This window comes from Phasianus colchicus, chromosome 15, assembly GCF_987193195.1.
Source record: "Phasianus colchicus chromosome 15, bPhaCol1.hap1.1, whole genome shotgun sequence".
In the NCBI taxonomy this organism is placed as follows: domain Eukaryota; kingdom Metazoa; phylum Chordata; class Aves; order Galliformes; family Phasianidae; genus Phasianus; species Phasianus colchicus.
The window spans coordinates 7,388,172-7,404,823 of record NC_143450.1 but is presented as its reverse complement, the minus strand read 5'-3'; the positions used below and the strand labels follow the sequence as shown (position 1 = coordinate 7,404,823).

General features: G+C 37.8%; 1 protein-coding gene across 2 annotated transcripts in view; it reads right to left on the bottom strand.

Annotated features, from left to right (window-relative positions):
• LOC149915889 (uncharacterized) overlaps positions 1-16,652 on the bottom strand; it is a 252,434-nt gene that overhangs the window by 84,013 nt on the left and 151,769 nt on the right. For both annotated transcript variants that reach the window (XM_090150721.1, XM_090150718.1), the window contains one exon: positions 3,545-3,638. In XM_090150721.1, the coding sequence (XP_090006847.1) occupies positions 3,579-3,638 (60 nt within the window). In that variant the 3' untranslated portion in view covers positions 3,545-3,578. The remainder of the gene's footprint in view (positions 1-3,544; positions 3,639-16,652) is intronic.

Here is a 16,652-nt window from a genome sequence, read left to right as displayed (position 1 = left end):
CCATACATGCAGGCACTACAACACCCAGATTTGCATGCTCTGGTCAGAATGGCTGGCAGTGACAAGGAGGTCAAGGGACACCAATTTTCAAGCCCTACCCCACCCGTGCAGGACTTTTGTTAGGAGTGGTTTTGGATATGTCCCATTGTATCTGTCATGAGCCAGTAGTGATTTATCTCCCTATTTTGTCCCACGCTTGTGAGTTCCTGGGCCTTAGTCACTACTGGTGTCTAATAAAGGCCACCTGATCAAGTTGAACCTTTTGATGAAGCCTTTTTCCTCCAGCTACAGGAGGCACTGCAAACACAGGCTCTTGCTCTGCTGGAACTTCAACCACCCTGACACCTGCTGGAAAAGTAGCATGGTGAGCGGTATGTGATCCAAGATGTTCCTGGAATACACCAAGGATAACTTCCTGAGCCAGCTAACAGACAGCCTCACAGGGGGGATGCAATGCTGCACTTGTTACTCACCAACACAAGTGAACTGATTGACAATATTAGGATTCAAGACTGCACAGATTGCAGTGATCGTACAATGATGGAGTTCACACTCCTGAAGGATATAAGACAAATAGTACAATTAAGTTGCTTGATTTTAGAAAAGCTAACTTTCAGCTGTTCGATGAATTATTCAACAAATCCACCTGGGAATCTGTCCTCAAGGACAAAGGAGCAGAGCACAGTTGGCAGATCCTAAAGGAAGATTTCCTTTGGTTCTAAGATGTCTCCATCCTGGCTGCAGGAAGTCATGAAAGGAAGACATGAGACCAGCATGGATGAACTGTGACCTTCTGGTCAAACTGTAGGGCAAAAAGAAAATATACAGGTAGTAGAAGCAGAGACAGGTAACTTGGGAATATTTTAGGGATGCTGCTAGGGTGTGTAGAGATGAGGTCAGAAATGCCAAGACTCAGCTGGAACTGGACGTGGCAAGGAGTGCAAAGAAGCATCAGAAAGGTTTCCGTAAGTACATCAACCAGAAAAGGGAACTCTTAATAGGTGTATCCCTCCTGTTGAGCAATACAGGCAAGCCAGTAAATGGACAAGGCAGAGGTACTCAACTTTTTTGCCTCAGTCTTCAATGGGAACTTCTCTATACACAGTGCTCGAGCGGATGGTTTGAAGATGAAGACTAGGGAAGCAGTGTCCTTCCCTTTGTAAGTGAAGATCCGGTTCACAACCACCTGAGGAATCTGAACATCCATAAGCCTCTGGGTCTTGATGAGATGCGTGCTGAAGTCCTGAGGGAACTGGCTGATACATTCACCAGATCACTCTCAATGGTATTTGAAAAGTCATAGTGGTCAGCTGAAATCCCTGGAGACTCAAAAAAAGGAAAAATCACATCCATTTTAAGAATAATGGAAAGGAAGACCCAGAGAACTACCATCTGTTAGCTTCACCTCACTGCTGGGGAAGACCACAAAGCGGAAGCTCCTGGAAGCTCTGCTAAGGCATATGGAAGGCAAGGAGCTGATAGAGGATAACCAACATTGCTTCATCAAGGGCAAGTCCTGCCTGACCAACTAGCAGCCTTTTATGTTGGCGTAACTGCATCAATGGACAAGAGAAGAGTCACTGAAGTCATCTATCTGGTTTTCAGTAAGGGCTTTGACACCTGTCTCCAAATTGGAAAGATATGGATTTGATGTGTGGATTGTTCAGTGGATGAGGAACTGGTTGCAAGTTCACACCCAGAGAGTAGTGGTCAATGGCTTCATGTCCAGATGGAGACGACTGATGAACAATGTACCTCAAGGGTCAATAACAGGACCAATGTTCTTCAATATCTTCATCAATTACATCGACAGTGGGACTGAGTGCACCCTCAGCATGTTTGCAGATGATGCCAAGTGGTGTGATGTGGTCAGCACCCCTGAGGGATGGAATACCATTCACCGAGACCTAGACAAGCTGAAGCAGTGGCCCAATTTCCCACAGTCAAAGATTCCTGGGTTTCTATTTTTTTTTAAAACATATTGTACACATTTAGGTATATGCTGGCAAGAAATGACAGCCAACTTTCATGATTCATAAGCTTTCTTCTCAGAAATCCCCAAAGCGTCTGGTGTTACTCCTCAGTATTTCACCAGTGTATTACAGTAAACTTTCCACTTTCCAGAATTACAAACGAAGACTGAAATTCACTTTCTTCCATGCAACTGCTTTGTGCATAGATTTTAACATGATCTAGTCTTCTGTCTCTCCATTTTACTGGGTTCTTGCAAGCTTCATGGTGAGCCTTCCCAATATCTAATACTCCATTATTCACCTTATATAATATCTTTTAATCCAGGAGAAACTGGAAAAAAGTTTGAGAGAAAGAAGAAGAGATACGTGCCATTGATAGGACAGACAGAAAGAATTGGTATTTTTGGCTTAAACATATAAACCAAACCAAACCACAAAAACTTTCTTGCATTTTCAAGTAAGGAAATTTTTCAAGCCCAGCTTTCTTAGAAAAATCTTTCTTTTGTTTCTTTTTTCTTCCCCTAACTGATCAGCATTCTGTCCCTTCTCTTTCCCTTCTTTTCTCACAGTCATCAAAAATTTTCTAAGCAGCTGTAAGGGACTGGGAAATAGAATGGCAGTGTTTAAATTATTACCTTTCTCTTGTCAAAGACTTCACCTTGAGCAAAAGACTAAGTATCCAATTCTTAAAGAACGTCATCGTCATATGGAACAGAAAGTTTAAGTCTTAGCAGTATATCCAGGTGAGTTTCAGCTAATTACATATCTGTACTACTTATTATAAAGGGAAAAGCTAAAAATGAATACACAGAAATATAAGTAACTGGTTTGAGGCTTGCAAATGGGAAATAAATGTAAATCTGATAGGTTAGAGATAATATTGAAATGATGAACTTGGAGCATACACAACCATGCAAAAGAATCAGTGGTGATAGTCAGGATACAATGGTACAATAACTATGACAGGCCACAGTATCAAAAATTAAGAGGTGGTTGTGGTCAATCACAACATTTGGAATTCTTCCAGAGTAAGCCTTTGAATTTTTGAAAGAGGCTCTATCATTTTTGTAAGTGCTCCTTCATTTTTTATATGCCCACTCTGTCTTATTCTGCATTTAAACATAATACACTTGTGCTTTCAGTTTTAATGGATATCAAATATTTTAATGGAATTTCAGTGAACTGTACTGTGCATTTTCCCAAACAAGGAATGATTCATTAGGAGCTGAAGTAGGTCTCTTTTTTTGTTCTAGCTAGCGAGAAGACAGCCTAGAGGTATATTTTATTAATTCCTAACACAAATGAAGTTAGATGACTACAAGAAAAATGATTATCTGTGCTGAATAAGGAAACAGGTGTAATAGAGAAAATATGTTTCTGCAAACTAGGGAAGGAGATAGCAGGGTAGAAAGTTATAGAAAGATTAGATTAAAAAAAATGTAATAAAATTGTAAACACTATTTTTGTTCAGATATCAAAGGCTCAGAGCCTCTGGATAATAAGGGAAAATAAATACTGCTGATTGGGTTTTTTTCCACTGAAACCATTTTCTATCTTAAATTTCTAAGTACCTTATTGATAGTCTGTAAAATGCTATCTTCCATTTTACACTCTAATGCAGGTGTGTGCAGTCCAGGTAAGGTTCTCCATTTCTTTTGGTGACCTCTGAAAAAAAGAAAAATGTGTGCAGTATTAATTCCTCATGCTATCTCAGATACTTATCAAACTTCTTTATTAATATTACTTGAATCTAAATGTTTCTTATATAAGGTCTGGAGCCAAATATGTTGGGATACAAGGCACTGAGCTATAAAAACCTGTCCTTTCAGTTGCAGACAGAATAACTTGCAAGGCATAATTTGTGATACAAATGATATAGCAACATAGCAATGTAAAAAATTACATAACATTATATTATACCATTTCCTGCATAGTTGTCATCATTTGTTAAACGAAATATTCCAACAGTTTTTAGCTCTTTGCTTTTCTGTATAACCTAAGCCAACAAACTCCCTGAAGGCTGTTGTCCTGAATTCTCTTTTTATTTAATACAGAATTTCAGCTTAAAAAAACCACCGCTGATACAGCAGAAACCAAATATACACCAAAATCCAATTTAATAGGCTTTGATAGAATATTAATCAGAGCTTTATAAATACAATAGAAAAACAAAACACACACACAGAAAAACTAAGGTGAATGATCACTTCAGTAGTGTGGCAGATGAAAGATTTTCATGTACATTCTATTGTTTGCTGAGCAGTCACTGCAGGATCTGAATGCTGGTATCCCTATTAGGAACAAATATACTTGATTTTGGAAAAAAAACACATTTCAGAGTGTTTATCTTCAGCTTTGTGACAGAGCAGACTTAATGACAGAAGTGAAGAAATATCAGTGTATCAACTCCCAGAGCTTTAACTATAACTGTCAATTTTAGACCCTCAGATCTTGTTAAAAACACTGTTATATTGGAAAAGCTTGATTGCAAAAATCCTGTAGCTATTGCTTTATGCAGGAAAGCATTTGTTAAAGGTTACACCATTTATATTCATTTTCCCGTTCATCAATGTGTACTAGATTTTTTTCTAATAACATAAAATGTGTAACATATCTTAAAATCTTAACAAAGGTGTGTTTTGTGCCAGCAAAGAAATGAGGAAGTATGAGCATGCATATATAACCCTCAGGAAAGCAGGCAAGAATTTGCAACGTATGCTTGTGCAGGTTTATAATTCTAATGCACAAACCACTTCTTTTCCCTCATCCTGAACATTCTAAACGTTTATAATTCAATGATTTGCATTTTAAATACTGCAACTTTTTATAAGTCAAAGCTAGACTCCATTTTAGTAGCAGCTTATTTCAGAATTTCTCTAAAGGAAATTTCTCATGCAGACTGTAAAAAGCTGAGATGTTGCCAGGAATGTAAATAAACTGTACCTCTACCGAGCGCAGGTTCCCTGATACAAACACAGATTAGTGGGATAGCAGGCATTTGCTCATGGAAAGGATAACAGAAAGAGAAGTTCACTGTTTATCTCAGTTAATAATATTTTCCTACATAATTTTACAATGTCAGTCATAACACTATGACCAGAACTCTACTACAACAACTGATCGCCTACAGGGTGACTGAGAGACAGTAGAGAGAAAGGAGATGGCAGAAGTTCAAATTCTTGAACACCAGTTTAATCTGCTAAATTGAAGGCTGAAAACACCTCCATTTTCAGTTCAGTTACAGTGTAAGAAATAAGGGTAAGAAAGATTTAACCTTTTTCTTGCCTGTGGTTTGGCCAGATCAACAATGAGAAAACAGGCAGGCAGTGTGATGCTCTAGAGCTTCCTGTTCAGGGACAGGAGTTATTTACCTTGTGTAGGAATGTCTGGAAATACAGCCCATTCATTTCTATGTCTAATTAGAAGCTGATGTTCAACGTAGGCAGGATTAACCTCAGGTTTGCCACCTGGTCATACAGGTAAACTGGGCAACACACAGCTCACTGAAATCACTTGGCTAACACATATGATTAACAAAATCCTAAAACACATAGGAAGCAAAACTCTGTGTGCTATATCCTACTGAGTTGCAAGATTCCCTGTTTCAGAGCAAACATTTCAAAGCCTTCTAGATTTCACATCATACCTGTGAAGCTTCTGCCACCCACATGCATTTCACTTGTGAAAAAGACAAGCAATGTTTTTTGAAACAACTCATCTACTTATCAATCACAAATGCATGTTTCATATGTATGAAATAGTTCTCTTCTTTGGCATTCTTGGTTCTACACTTCGCAGTACTCCCAAGTATATTTTTGTTCCTTTTATTTAGTACCAACACTGTTTCTTACAAGTCTGAAATGACTGTACTCTCACAATATACTTTAGTCCCAGAAATTACAAAAAAGAAAAAAAAAGTTAAGAAAAATATGTAAAATAAATATTACTAGAACAACTTATATTCAAATTTATGTAGCTTGCCATTCACAAGTAGCTCCATAACAACCTTAGAAACAATTGCTGCAGTTTACAATGGTTGGTAAAATGAATATAGAATGAACACCTACTGAAAACTTGGCACCACCACCTTCCTTGGCCACCACTACAACGGAGCATCTGAAAGATGGGGCTGCAGCCTGTGGGTTTCATAGCTATCCATCCATCACCCACTGCTGCACTTATGCTACTCACCTTCTCAACTTCAGAACATTCCAAAAAAATCTCAGGTTAATGCAAAAGACAAGGAGGACCTTAAAACTCCCTTCCTCCAAATGAGATTTATGTACTGTTGTCAGCAGCACCATTTAACACAGTATTGTTGCTAACAATATGCTGCTTTAAACAGCCCCAGAATTGATTGCAGCCACCAATAACTCTTTCAGACTCTTCAGATAGGCTAATTTCTGTTTAACTGCTCCCATTGTGTTCTGCTTTTGTAACATACCTTACATAAATTTGTTATCCATTAATACTGAGAAGACCCAAGACACTTCAGCAGCTAATGCGAACTTCTTCAAGAAGAGAGTGAGGGCTTAGCAGCTGAGGGGCAGCCAGACTCTACCACATTGTTCCCTTACTTCCCCTCCTCAGAAGGACAGGGGGAGAAAACATGCATCAAAAGTGCAATATGACTTGTTGAAGACACCCATAACAACGATTTCAGCTGCATCTCAGACAATGGCCTGGGAGAGGTATGTGCACAGATGTGTAGTTGCCAGCCCATCCCTCAGTGGTCAGGCAAGAATCATGGGCAGAAGGACTGCAACATGGGAGCCAGTAGTGAATTAAATAAAGCGTCAATCCATTTGCAGCAGTGATAGAGAATCTGCTTACACCTGAGAAGCGTGAATAATGAGAACATTTGCAATATCCAAAAATACTGAGTAATATATTATCAGAAGCCAATGATGTACCAGTGTAGTGGCTTAAAAGATGCAGCCTATTCTAGTGCAGCATGGATAGGAGTTATTCTCATTGCCCACTAACTTAATTTGGACATATCTGGAATTATCCATCATATTCCAGGAAAGTAAATCTCCCTGAAGGAGCCATCTGCTCCCACAACTCATGCCGCAAAATGTCTGCCCCAGCTTTTATTCTTAGCAATCCTCTCTGACAGCTTTTATTTTCTGATGCAGAGGTTCCTCATCTTTGAGGGAACGGGTGCAACAAAAAAAAAAATTCCAAAGCAGCCAGATAGGAAATTGCAGGGATGAAGCAATCCGTAATTAATAATTAAAATTAATCCCAGTCAATTGGCTTTCTTTAGATCTGTTTCAAAATATAAAACCAAATAAATAATACTTGCTAAAATATGACATAATAACAATATGACATAACAATAATGTGGTGACAGCTGTAAATCCCAATCCCCAGGCAGAGAGTACTGAGATCAGCATCACTGTCAGCCTGGGTCTCAGCTGTGCCTTCAGGCAGACCTCCTGCACTGGAAGGCTGGGGAGCAACAATCATTTCATCTGTGAACCATTCCCAGAAACCCTCATCTCTAAAGGAATTCATGTACTGTGGTTCCCAAGCATACAAGATTTTAGTTTCCAACTTCTATGGCCAGGAGAACTGGCCATACCAGGCTGCTGTCTATCTTTCATCCCACTAGGCCAATTTTATTCATTTTGACACATACTTTTTGTGATGGGACAGATGTACTGTTTTTACTGGCAAAGTTGAATGTATGAACTAATTATTTTGGTTCTTCATTATCCTCTTGAGATAAAAGTTATGAAGAATAAAGGCTGAACTTAATAAATCAGTTGGCAATGCTAATACAGTGTGAGTTTTGTGCATTACTCAGGAAATGTAAGTGCTATGAAAAGATCTAGTGAAATTAGAAATGATGTCTGATAATAATAATGGAAGAAGGGTCTTGTTCTCTAATTATGAAACATGAATTTGGGAAATCTGACTTCCAAGGGACTATGACTTTGCAGTCCATTACATTTTCAATGACTCATATTATAAATATGTCCTTTGAAGACTCTTCATTTTCTTGACCCATGTTATGAGGGAATGGTTCACCATTTCAAGATACGTGTTCACAAAGTAATGCCTTAATTTGAGCAAAATTATTGCATACAAATTCTACCATATAATAAGCATCCAAATGAAGAACACAGCAACACAGAATAATAATCCAGAGCTGGAGACAGAACCCTCTCAAAGTGGGACAGAGATCTGACAGAGAACAAGTTAAAGGAGGATTCCACTGATCAGAACAGGGTTAAACCTTTCAACTTCTCCATGGCATACATGTTAATACATCAGAGGTTTAGTATTATTCTGTGGGATCCTCATAAACATGCACCTAAATATTTCACGGACAGCGATTTCCAGGGGTGGAAGTATTGAGTCCATAATACATCCCACAAAAGAACTAAATCTTAAGAGAACTTCAGTATGTTTGGAACACATTCAGGTTACATACTTGATTTTTATGTTCCCTGAGATTTTGAAGATCCCATTACAGCTGATTTCCATACTCATAACACTCAGAGTTGAGTCAGCTGCTGCAAATGACAGATTTCTATAGGTATGTTGAATTGTCTGAGTAGAAAAACACAGACACTTGTGCATGCTGAACAGATGATGTCCAAAGAAGCTGTGGATATGTCATCCCTGGAGGTTCTCAACATCAAGTTGGAAGGGATGCTGGGCAGCCTGATCAAGTGGGTGGTAACCCTGCCCACAGCAGGGAGCTGGAACTAGATGATCATAGAATCATAGAATGGCCTGGATTGAAAAGAACCGCAACGATCATCCAGTTTCAACCCCCTGCTATGTGCAGGGTCGCCAACCACCAGACCAGGCTGCCCAGAGCCACATCCAGCCTGGCCTTGAATGCCTCCAGGGATGGAAGGAGGCAACCTCCTTGGGCAACTGTTCCAGTGCATCACCACCCTCACCCTCTGAGTGAAAAACTTCCTCCTAATAATCTAACCTAAAATTCCCCTCAATTTAAAACCATTCCCCCCTGATTCTATAGTTCTACCATTTCGTAATTCTCTGATTCTATGGTTCTTAAAAAGCCAGGGTAGAAGGTACAACTGAAATATATAGTATAAATGAACTAAGCAGTCCTTAAGTCTCTGCTGGTTCTCAGAGGACTGCATCAGAGAGTGAGAACTGTGTGGGGTTTTTCTCTTTATCATAACTTCATTCAAATTCATATGACATAGGCATTTCTTTGTACAATATATTACTGTTACCCCTGTGTAACAGCATAATGCTGCTGAATATTTCTTTACACATAATTTTTTCATTTGTGGCCAAATACTTTGCCTTGCAATTACTACTTTGCAGTACTCTCATATACAGTTTAATAAAGAATCTCTCCTTGGGACCTGCAGAGGTTCTTTCCCACTTCAATCATTCTGTGTGATGCCCACAGAGCTAAATTTTCTGGATACAATTTTTGAGGCTGCACTCCCAAGAGACAGTAAATTAAAATCTGTGCTCAGACTGATGTTTCATGTCACTGCTTTCCTATCCATGTAGAAGCCAACCTCCAGAATACCAGACATATGCTACCCCTTGGCAAAGAGTTCACACTGGCACCAGAACAAAATAAAAATGTGCAATGATATATGTCTGATCAGTAATGCTGTTCCAGTATATTACTCTTCCTGTTTCCAAATGATAAATTTCATTTACCTCCATTAAATAAATTTTACTATCCATGAAAGCAAAACACACAAATATACACACACACAGTGAACTACAATCAATTTTGCCAGTAGATGGTATAATAAGAGCTTAAATCTAATTTAGTAAACGTAAAATAGATTCTGAATGTATACACATTTCATTCCAATATCTACAGTACTGAACATTCAAGAAGTTTTAATAAGTACCTGTACTTAAAATTTTGGATAACCGGTTACTGATTTTTTTTTTAATGCGGAGTTCATCCTGTTCTACTATCGTAGAGTACAATGTACTCTACAATAAAAAAGTCAGTTTGTTTTTTGCGTTTGCCCTGTGAGAAATTTTGCACAACATGTTTTAGAGAAAATATATCTATTCATAACCACCATTCATATACTTAGTTTATTTCTTTATATATACAGTCTCTTTAAGTGGGTGGAAAACATATGGATAGTCACTAGGATGCCTCCAGTTTCGATACATTCTGTCTGCACTGCATAACATGTTCTCATCAGGTCACATAAATAACCAACACTTTTACAGATGTGGGCACCGATTTGTTTTTAATGCAGACTTTTGGAGGAACTGACCATTCAAGATTTTCTAGAGCACTCCAAAAACAGCTTTTAAAAGAATTCTGCAGAACACAGTCCTATGTAATTACATTGCTCTCCTTGCACGCCTGATATATTTTCCTAATCTATTTACAAAGACATCATGAACAAAGGATCTTTTTGCTAAAAATTACAAAAAAACCTCCTGCTTATCGTCTAGGAGCAGTAAGGTGGGTATTAGGTATGCAGGCAATGTGTGTGTTTACATGCACGTACATGAATACACACATACAGATGCCTGCAGGCCAATGTATATCTACATGTATTTTATACACACCTGTTTGGCACAGTGAAATTTGAGAACTGGAAAGAAACAATGTGAATGGGATCTGTGGATGCACTACAGCTTTCTTAACACTATTCTCAGATTTTTAGAAACTATTCAAGAAAGGTTCCAGAAATGTGAAATTTGTGCACCCAATATACTCACAGTCAGTGGGATTTAGATGATTAATTCAACCAAGTTCCAGAGAAAATCCCTCTGCAAGGGTCTGATCTTCATTGATCAGCAGAGAAATTCCAAACATCCTTACAGGACGGAGCTTTCCACATTACTTGGTCACACGACAGAAGTTTCTGTATAATTAGTTAGCTAATGGAAAACAACCGTGATGGAGATCTGTGTATTTATTAATCCTCAGTCCCAAAGAAACAACTGAATTTAATAGAACTGTGCCAATTAAAACCCAGTTAGGACTTGAAATCTTAATAAGTGTAACAAACAGGAGCAATCTAGACTATAGAGTTACAGTCTAGAGCAAGTACAAATCACTCCAAAAGTAATGCCTACTATTTATTTCCATGGATAGTGCAAAAGACACAAAGAGAACAATAACATTATTTGATAGAGCAATTTATCAGCTACAAAATATTACTTTTCTACCACCATTAGCTCTGCATTTTTGCCATCGTGCAATCATCATGGTACCTATTTTACATACATTCTCTAACACAATTTTCTCAGTATTATTTAGATACACTCAGTGCTTAAACCTGAGAGAGTTTTCATCCATACCAATTAACCTAATCATGCAGCATTGTTCTACGTAGTTGTCCTTGAACATTCTCTTGCTGTTTTCTTTGCTATTCATCTGAATTACAGTTTCTTTCTAGACATTGTTTGTAATCTAAAGGCTGCCTCAATCTACCAGTACTTTCCCAAATATATGAAAAAAGGCCTGTGTAACTAGCAGATAAGTTCACTAAAAGCCAGCAATAAGATCTTGGGACAAAGCAGTCAAACAGCATTAGGAAGAGAGTTGCCAGTGGGTTGATGGAGAAGATTGCTCTTCTCTGCCCAGCAATGGCAAGACAGGTCTGCATAGCTGTGTCCAATTCTGGGCTTGCAGCACAGGGGTCACTGGACCAAGGTAAAAAAAAAAAAAAAAAAAAAGATTAAAAAAAAAAAGATTAAAAAAAAAAAAAAAGGGGAGGCCATAGGATTATGAAGTATTTGGAGCACCAATAAGGGAGATACCAAGACAGCATGGAGAAGATGGAGAAGAGAAGGCTCAGGGATTTCTTTCTTATCAATGTATAAAAGTCCCTCATGTGACGGTGTAAAAAAGGCCGATATCCAATGATAGCATAGGAGGTAATAATTAAAAGCAGAAATACAATAAATTCTATTTAAACGTGAAAAATAAATGTTTTGCCACAGGGATTATCAAATACTATAACAGGTTGCCTAGAGAGTATACGTCTTTATGCATGGAGATATTCAAAGCCTGGCTGGGCCAGACTACTTTGTTGATCCTGCTTTCAGCAGGGAGACTGGATTAAAGAAACAGCCAACCTCAGTCATTCTCCAGTATAAATATTCCAACAGTTCTGATCTCTGTTAGTACATCCAGTCATTTCAATAAGTGGACAAGTTTGAGTCCACTGCAGAAGACTAAACCATAAAAATACAGTGAAAAGAAGTTTTGTGAACAAATAATACAATTATCCAAGGTAGGATAAAGGAGAACAAATGATCATTTGCATCTCATACAGATTCTCTAGCTCCTGAACTGTTATCCCACTGGGAATCTGGCCTGTAAGAAATTTCTGCACCTGAAAGCCTTTGCAATAGCCTTTTCATTGGAACCAACATAATTTTTGTGCACATTTTTGATTAATGACTTGACGACCTACACAAAAATGTATTTATGTTGTGTTTCCTTCACCTAACTTGAGGTTTCCTGCTTTCACTCAATCTGGCGAATCTCTTGCAATGGAACAAACATCTTTGTTGGTATACACAGCCAATTCCCTTGGACTAATACTTGTATATTGTTACACAGAGGTGGGGTGAATCCCAAAGCTGAGAAATCACTCGCCTACATACCTCTGAAAAACAAACAAAGGTATCACAATCCAGCCTGTAACATTTTCTGCTTACAGTTCTCATCTGACAGAGAAGATGGCTTTACATCTTGAAGTTATTTTATGTATATTCCAATTTAATTGTTTTTATTTACCTCTTCTAACAGCAGTGCAGGGGTAGGCTTATTTTTCCAAATTTCAAAGTACAGCAATGTGTTTAAAAGTAGAAGCTCCTCTGAGGTTTAATTCAGGCTTTCCCAAGTAGCATGATTCCAATCTAAACTCCAAAATATTGCGATTTCTTTGTGTTCTCAAGGCATAAAAAAACTGCAAAGTAAAGTCATTATTTAAGTTTGACAAACCTCTTCTATTATTACTGTGATGTAAAATTCCTCCCTGATCACCATATTCTCAGCATGTTTACCAATTCCACCTTCCACACTTTACCTAGGAGTGAGCACATGGCTTTGAATAGAAGTAGTTTGGAGACTGTCATTAATGACACCATTGCAAGCAGGATAAAATCTGCAGTATTTAGGCAGACAGAGAAGTCTCATTGCTTCTGATTCTTCAGAAACAGTTTACAGAATCACAGAATGGCCAGGGTTGAAAGGGACCTCAAGGATCACAAAATTCCAACCACCCTGCCACACGCAGGGACACCAACCTCCTCATTTAATGCTAGACCAGGCTGCCCAGGGCCCCATCCAATCTGGCCTTGAACATTTCCAGGGACGGGGCATCCACAGCCTCTCTGGGCAGCCTGTTCCAGTAGCTCACCACTCTCTCTGTAAAGAATTTCCCCCTGATGTCCAACCTAAATCTCCCCTCCCTCAACTTAAAACCTTTTCCCCTCGTCCTGCAGTTATCTACCCTTTCAAAGAGTTGATTCCCCTCCTGTTTGTAGGCTCCCTTTAGGTACTGAAAGGCTGCAATGAGGTCACCCCGCAGCCTTCTTTACTCCAGGCTGAACAAGCCCAGCTCACTCAGCCTGTCCTCATAGGGGAGGTGCTCCAGCCCCCTGATCATCTTTGTGGCCCTACTCTGGACCCTCTCCAACAGCTCCCTGTCTTTTTTGTACTGGGGGCTCCACACTTGGATGCAGTATTCCAGATGGGGCCTCACAAGAGCAGAGTAGAGGGGAACAATCACCTCCCTGTCCCTGCTGGCCACCCCTCTTTTGATGGAGCCCAAATCTGGATGAGAAGCTTGAGTTCAAATACTATAACACTCAGAAGAAACTTCTCCTTTTTCCTGCTGCAAAGTGGAAGTGCTGTGTGTTGAGGAGCAGCATATGGGCACTGAACAAGAGCAAAATTTTTCTTAAGTGATGAGGAAAGGCAAATCTAGCATAAAAACCGAGTGATGCTAATGAAACCACTAAAATGTAATCACCACTTAGGGAGGTTTTATAAAAGAACGAGGGGAGGAATAGCTTGTGGTATTGCTAGATCAGTTGTAATATGGGAAACACAAATGCATAATCCTCCAAAAAGCCTTTGAATCCTATACTATGGAAGTAATTCTGCAGTTACTCTACATGAGAAAATCACCAAGTAAATACATAGAAAACTTGACTGATTCTTTAAAACAGTTTTTCCTGGAAGAAGATTTGGACAGATTCAAATACGAAAACAAACATTTAATTTTATTTTGTTTGGCAGTCTTTGCAGTAGTAGTCTCTGCAGTGGTTTGACCAGCCCTGGAATGATTCTCTTTAACTGTAACTGAGACATAGAACCATCTTCCTTGAAAATATTGAGCAAAGTAGCTCAATGTATTTTTTATTCCCTTGTGAAACTATAAACATTATTAAAATACTGAAAGATCATATTTCTTATTTCATTCTTCAAGGAAAAATACTGAAGAAAAATGATGTAGTTTCCATTATGTAGCTCAAACATTATGTCACTTTGTTTCTTAATGTACCATATCAAAGTAACTCCTTACTGAGTTGCTGTACAATTTTTGCATCTATATATTATGTAATTCATTACAACTAGCAGAAAAAAATGGTATTTTAAAATAAAATTAACTAATAATGTTAATATGTCTTGATATGTTCTTTCTTTCTACCACATATATGATCAACATTTTGAAAAATATATATATATGTATATACATATATTTTTTCTAAAGCTTTGGTAATAATAAATAATTCAGGAAATCTTTAAGTTATGCAGGCATACACCACAAACAAGGAGAAACATCCTGGTTTGATTTTGCACGGTACATTTTGCTTAATATCTTTCTGGAATTGATTACGATTTTTAGATGACTATTTTAAGAATAATTTTTCCTTAAGCAGAGTTTTTTCTTACTCTTTTGTACACCTGGGTTCTTAAACATTGTATTTTTCCTTGTTTATGCTATTTTTGCCCTCCAAATATATGGTCACTGACACAATTAACAACTTCTACCATCAGTAACAAATTATAATATGACCTATGAAAAGGAGGCAAAGACAGTAGAAATGGCCATATGTAACTCTGTAAAGGGTGCTGTGGTTCATCATATAGATGCTATGTGTCACCTTACTGCACAGAAGTCAATTATTGGAAAAGGTGAATGTACCATGAGTACTGCTGAACTCCAGCTAGTCCTGACAGTGGAAACTTAAGCAATTAATATCAAACTAAAGCAACGCTCTAATGGTTCAGATTTTCTGAAGGTTCTGGCCTTGTTTTTCACACATCTTGCTTGTGGAAATAAGCTGAAATTCCAGCTTCCCTCTACTCAGTCATCTTGTGTTCTATTACACACAAGAACACGGAAGAAGTAGAGAATCTAAGCAATACTTGGAGGACTGGATTTTTGCTTGCTGGCCTTTAAAGGGAGGTAGCACTAGAGAATAAACGAACTAAAGAAGTTTTCTGTCCCTGACAGGTAGTATTAAATTACCTACAGAAAAAGTTACGTTATGTTTAAAAAATCTGAATATATCTTATCAAACTAGCAAAAAGAGGAAGGTTTTGTTTGCTACAATCTCAGAATCATAGAATAAAATAATAGAATAATAATATCTACACCTATAATCAGTAGTTTAATACCTAATGGCTGTGAATTCCTTCACATGCAAGTAAGTGCATCTTTTCAAGGAGACGTGCAGAAAACTCTTTGTTTTATGTTACTGTGCCAAATAGTACTTTATAAAATTGTTCATCTTAGATGTGTATTTCTTCACGGCATTATTCTTTAATTATCTCAGATGTAAGCATTAGAGAAAAGACTAATTAATTAGAAAATCGTTTGCATTAGATACCTGTATTCCAGAAATATTAATATTTGTTCTTTGGAGGGCCTGGGATCTGATGAAAGGAAGCAATTTGAATTAGCTGCAGATAGTTCACTTTAGTGGATAATTAACTTTCTTCTTATTTTGCCCTAGATTTTATTAGACAACAGTTGTAGAACAAACATTTCTGTTAGTGAAAAGATGTTAAATTTCAGGGTCAGACCACGACTTCTTAAAAGCAAAAAAATCTAAATAAGCAACAGTAAGCATAATCACAAAAGAAATTCAGAAAGATGAAACTAACTGAGAAATCAGAGCATTATTTGGTGGTTCTTCTAATGATTTCTATGGTAACTCAATTTGTTGACTCTCACCTCTGGAAATATTCTATTATCTATGGGAGTTACAAATGGTAGAGGCAATCTTCCATTTGTTTTAATTTGATAGCTACAATAATGAAATAGCAGGCATAATACTCTTAAAATATAGGTCAGCACACAGCATATTTTCTTTGTTTATGTGCTTACACTTTTAATTTACATTGTTTAGAAGTTCATATAACAATTTATAAGTTCCAGACTGCACGCAAAGTTTTTTTTACATTTATTATGTGCAGAAAATAAACTTTTGTCTAATAAAAATAATATTGTATTATATATAGCATACACTCCAATAGTAACGCCCCCTGCTTATTTCTGTTGAAAGTACAACGCACGCAGTGCAATAACAGTACCTGAGAGAGCAAACTCGCAGCTACAAAACACATTTTTTCAAGACAGTCACACCATTAGCTCTGCATTTTTGCCAGCAATGAACAGGATCCTACATGCTGCACTCAAAAAATCGGCATGGCCATCCAGA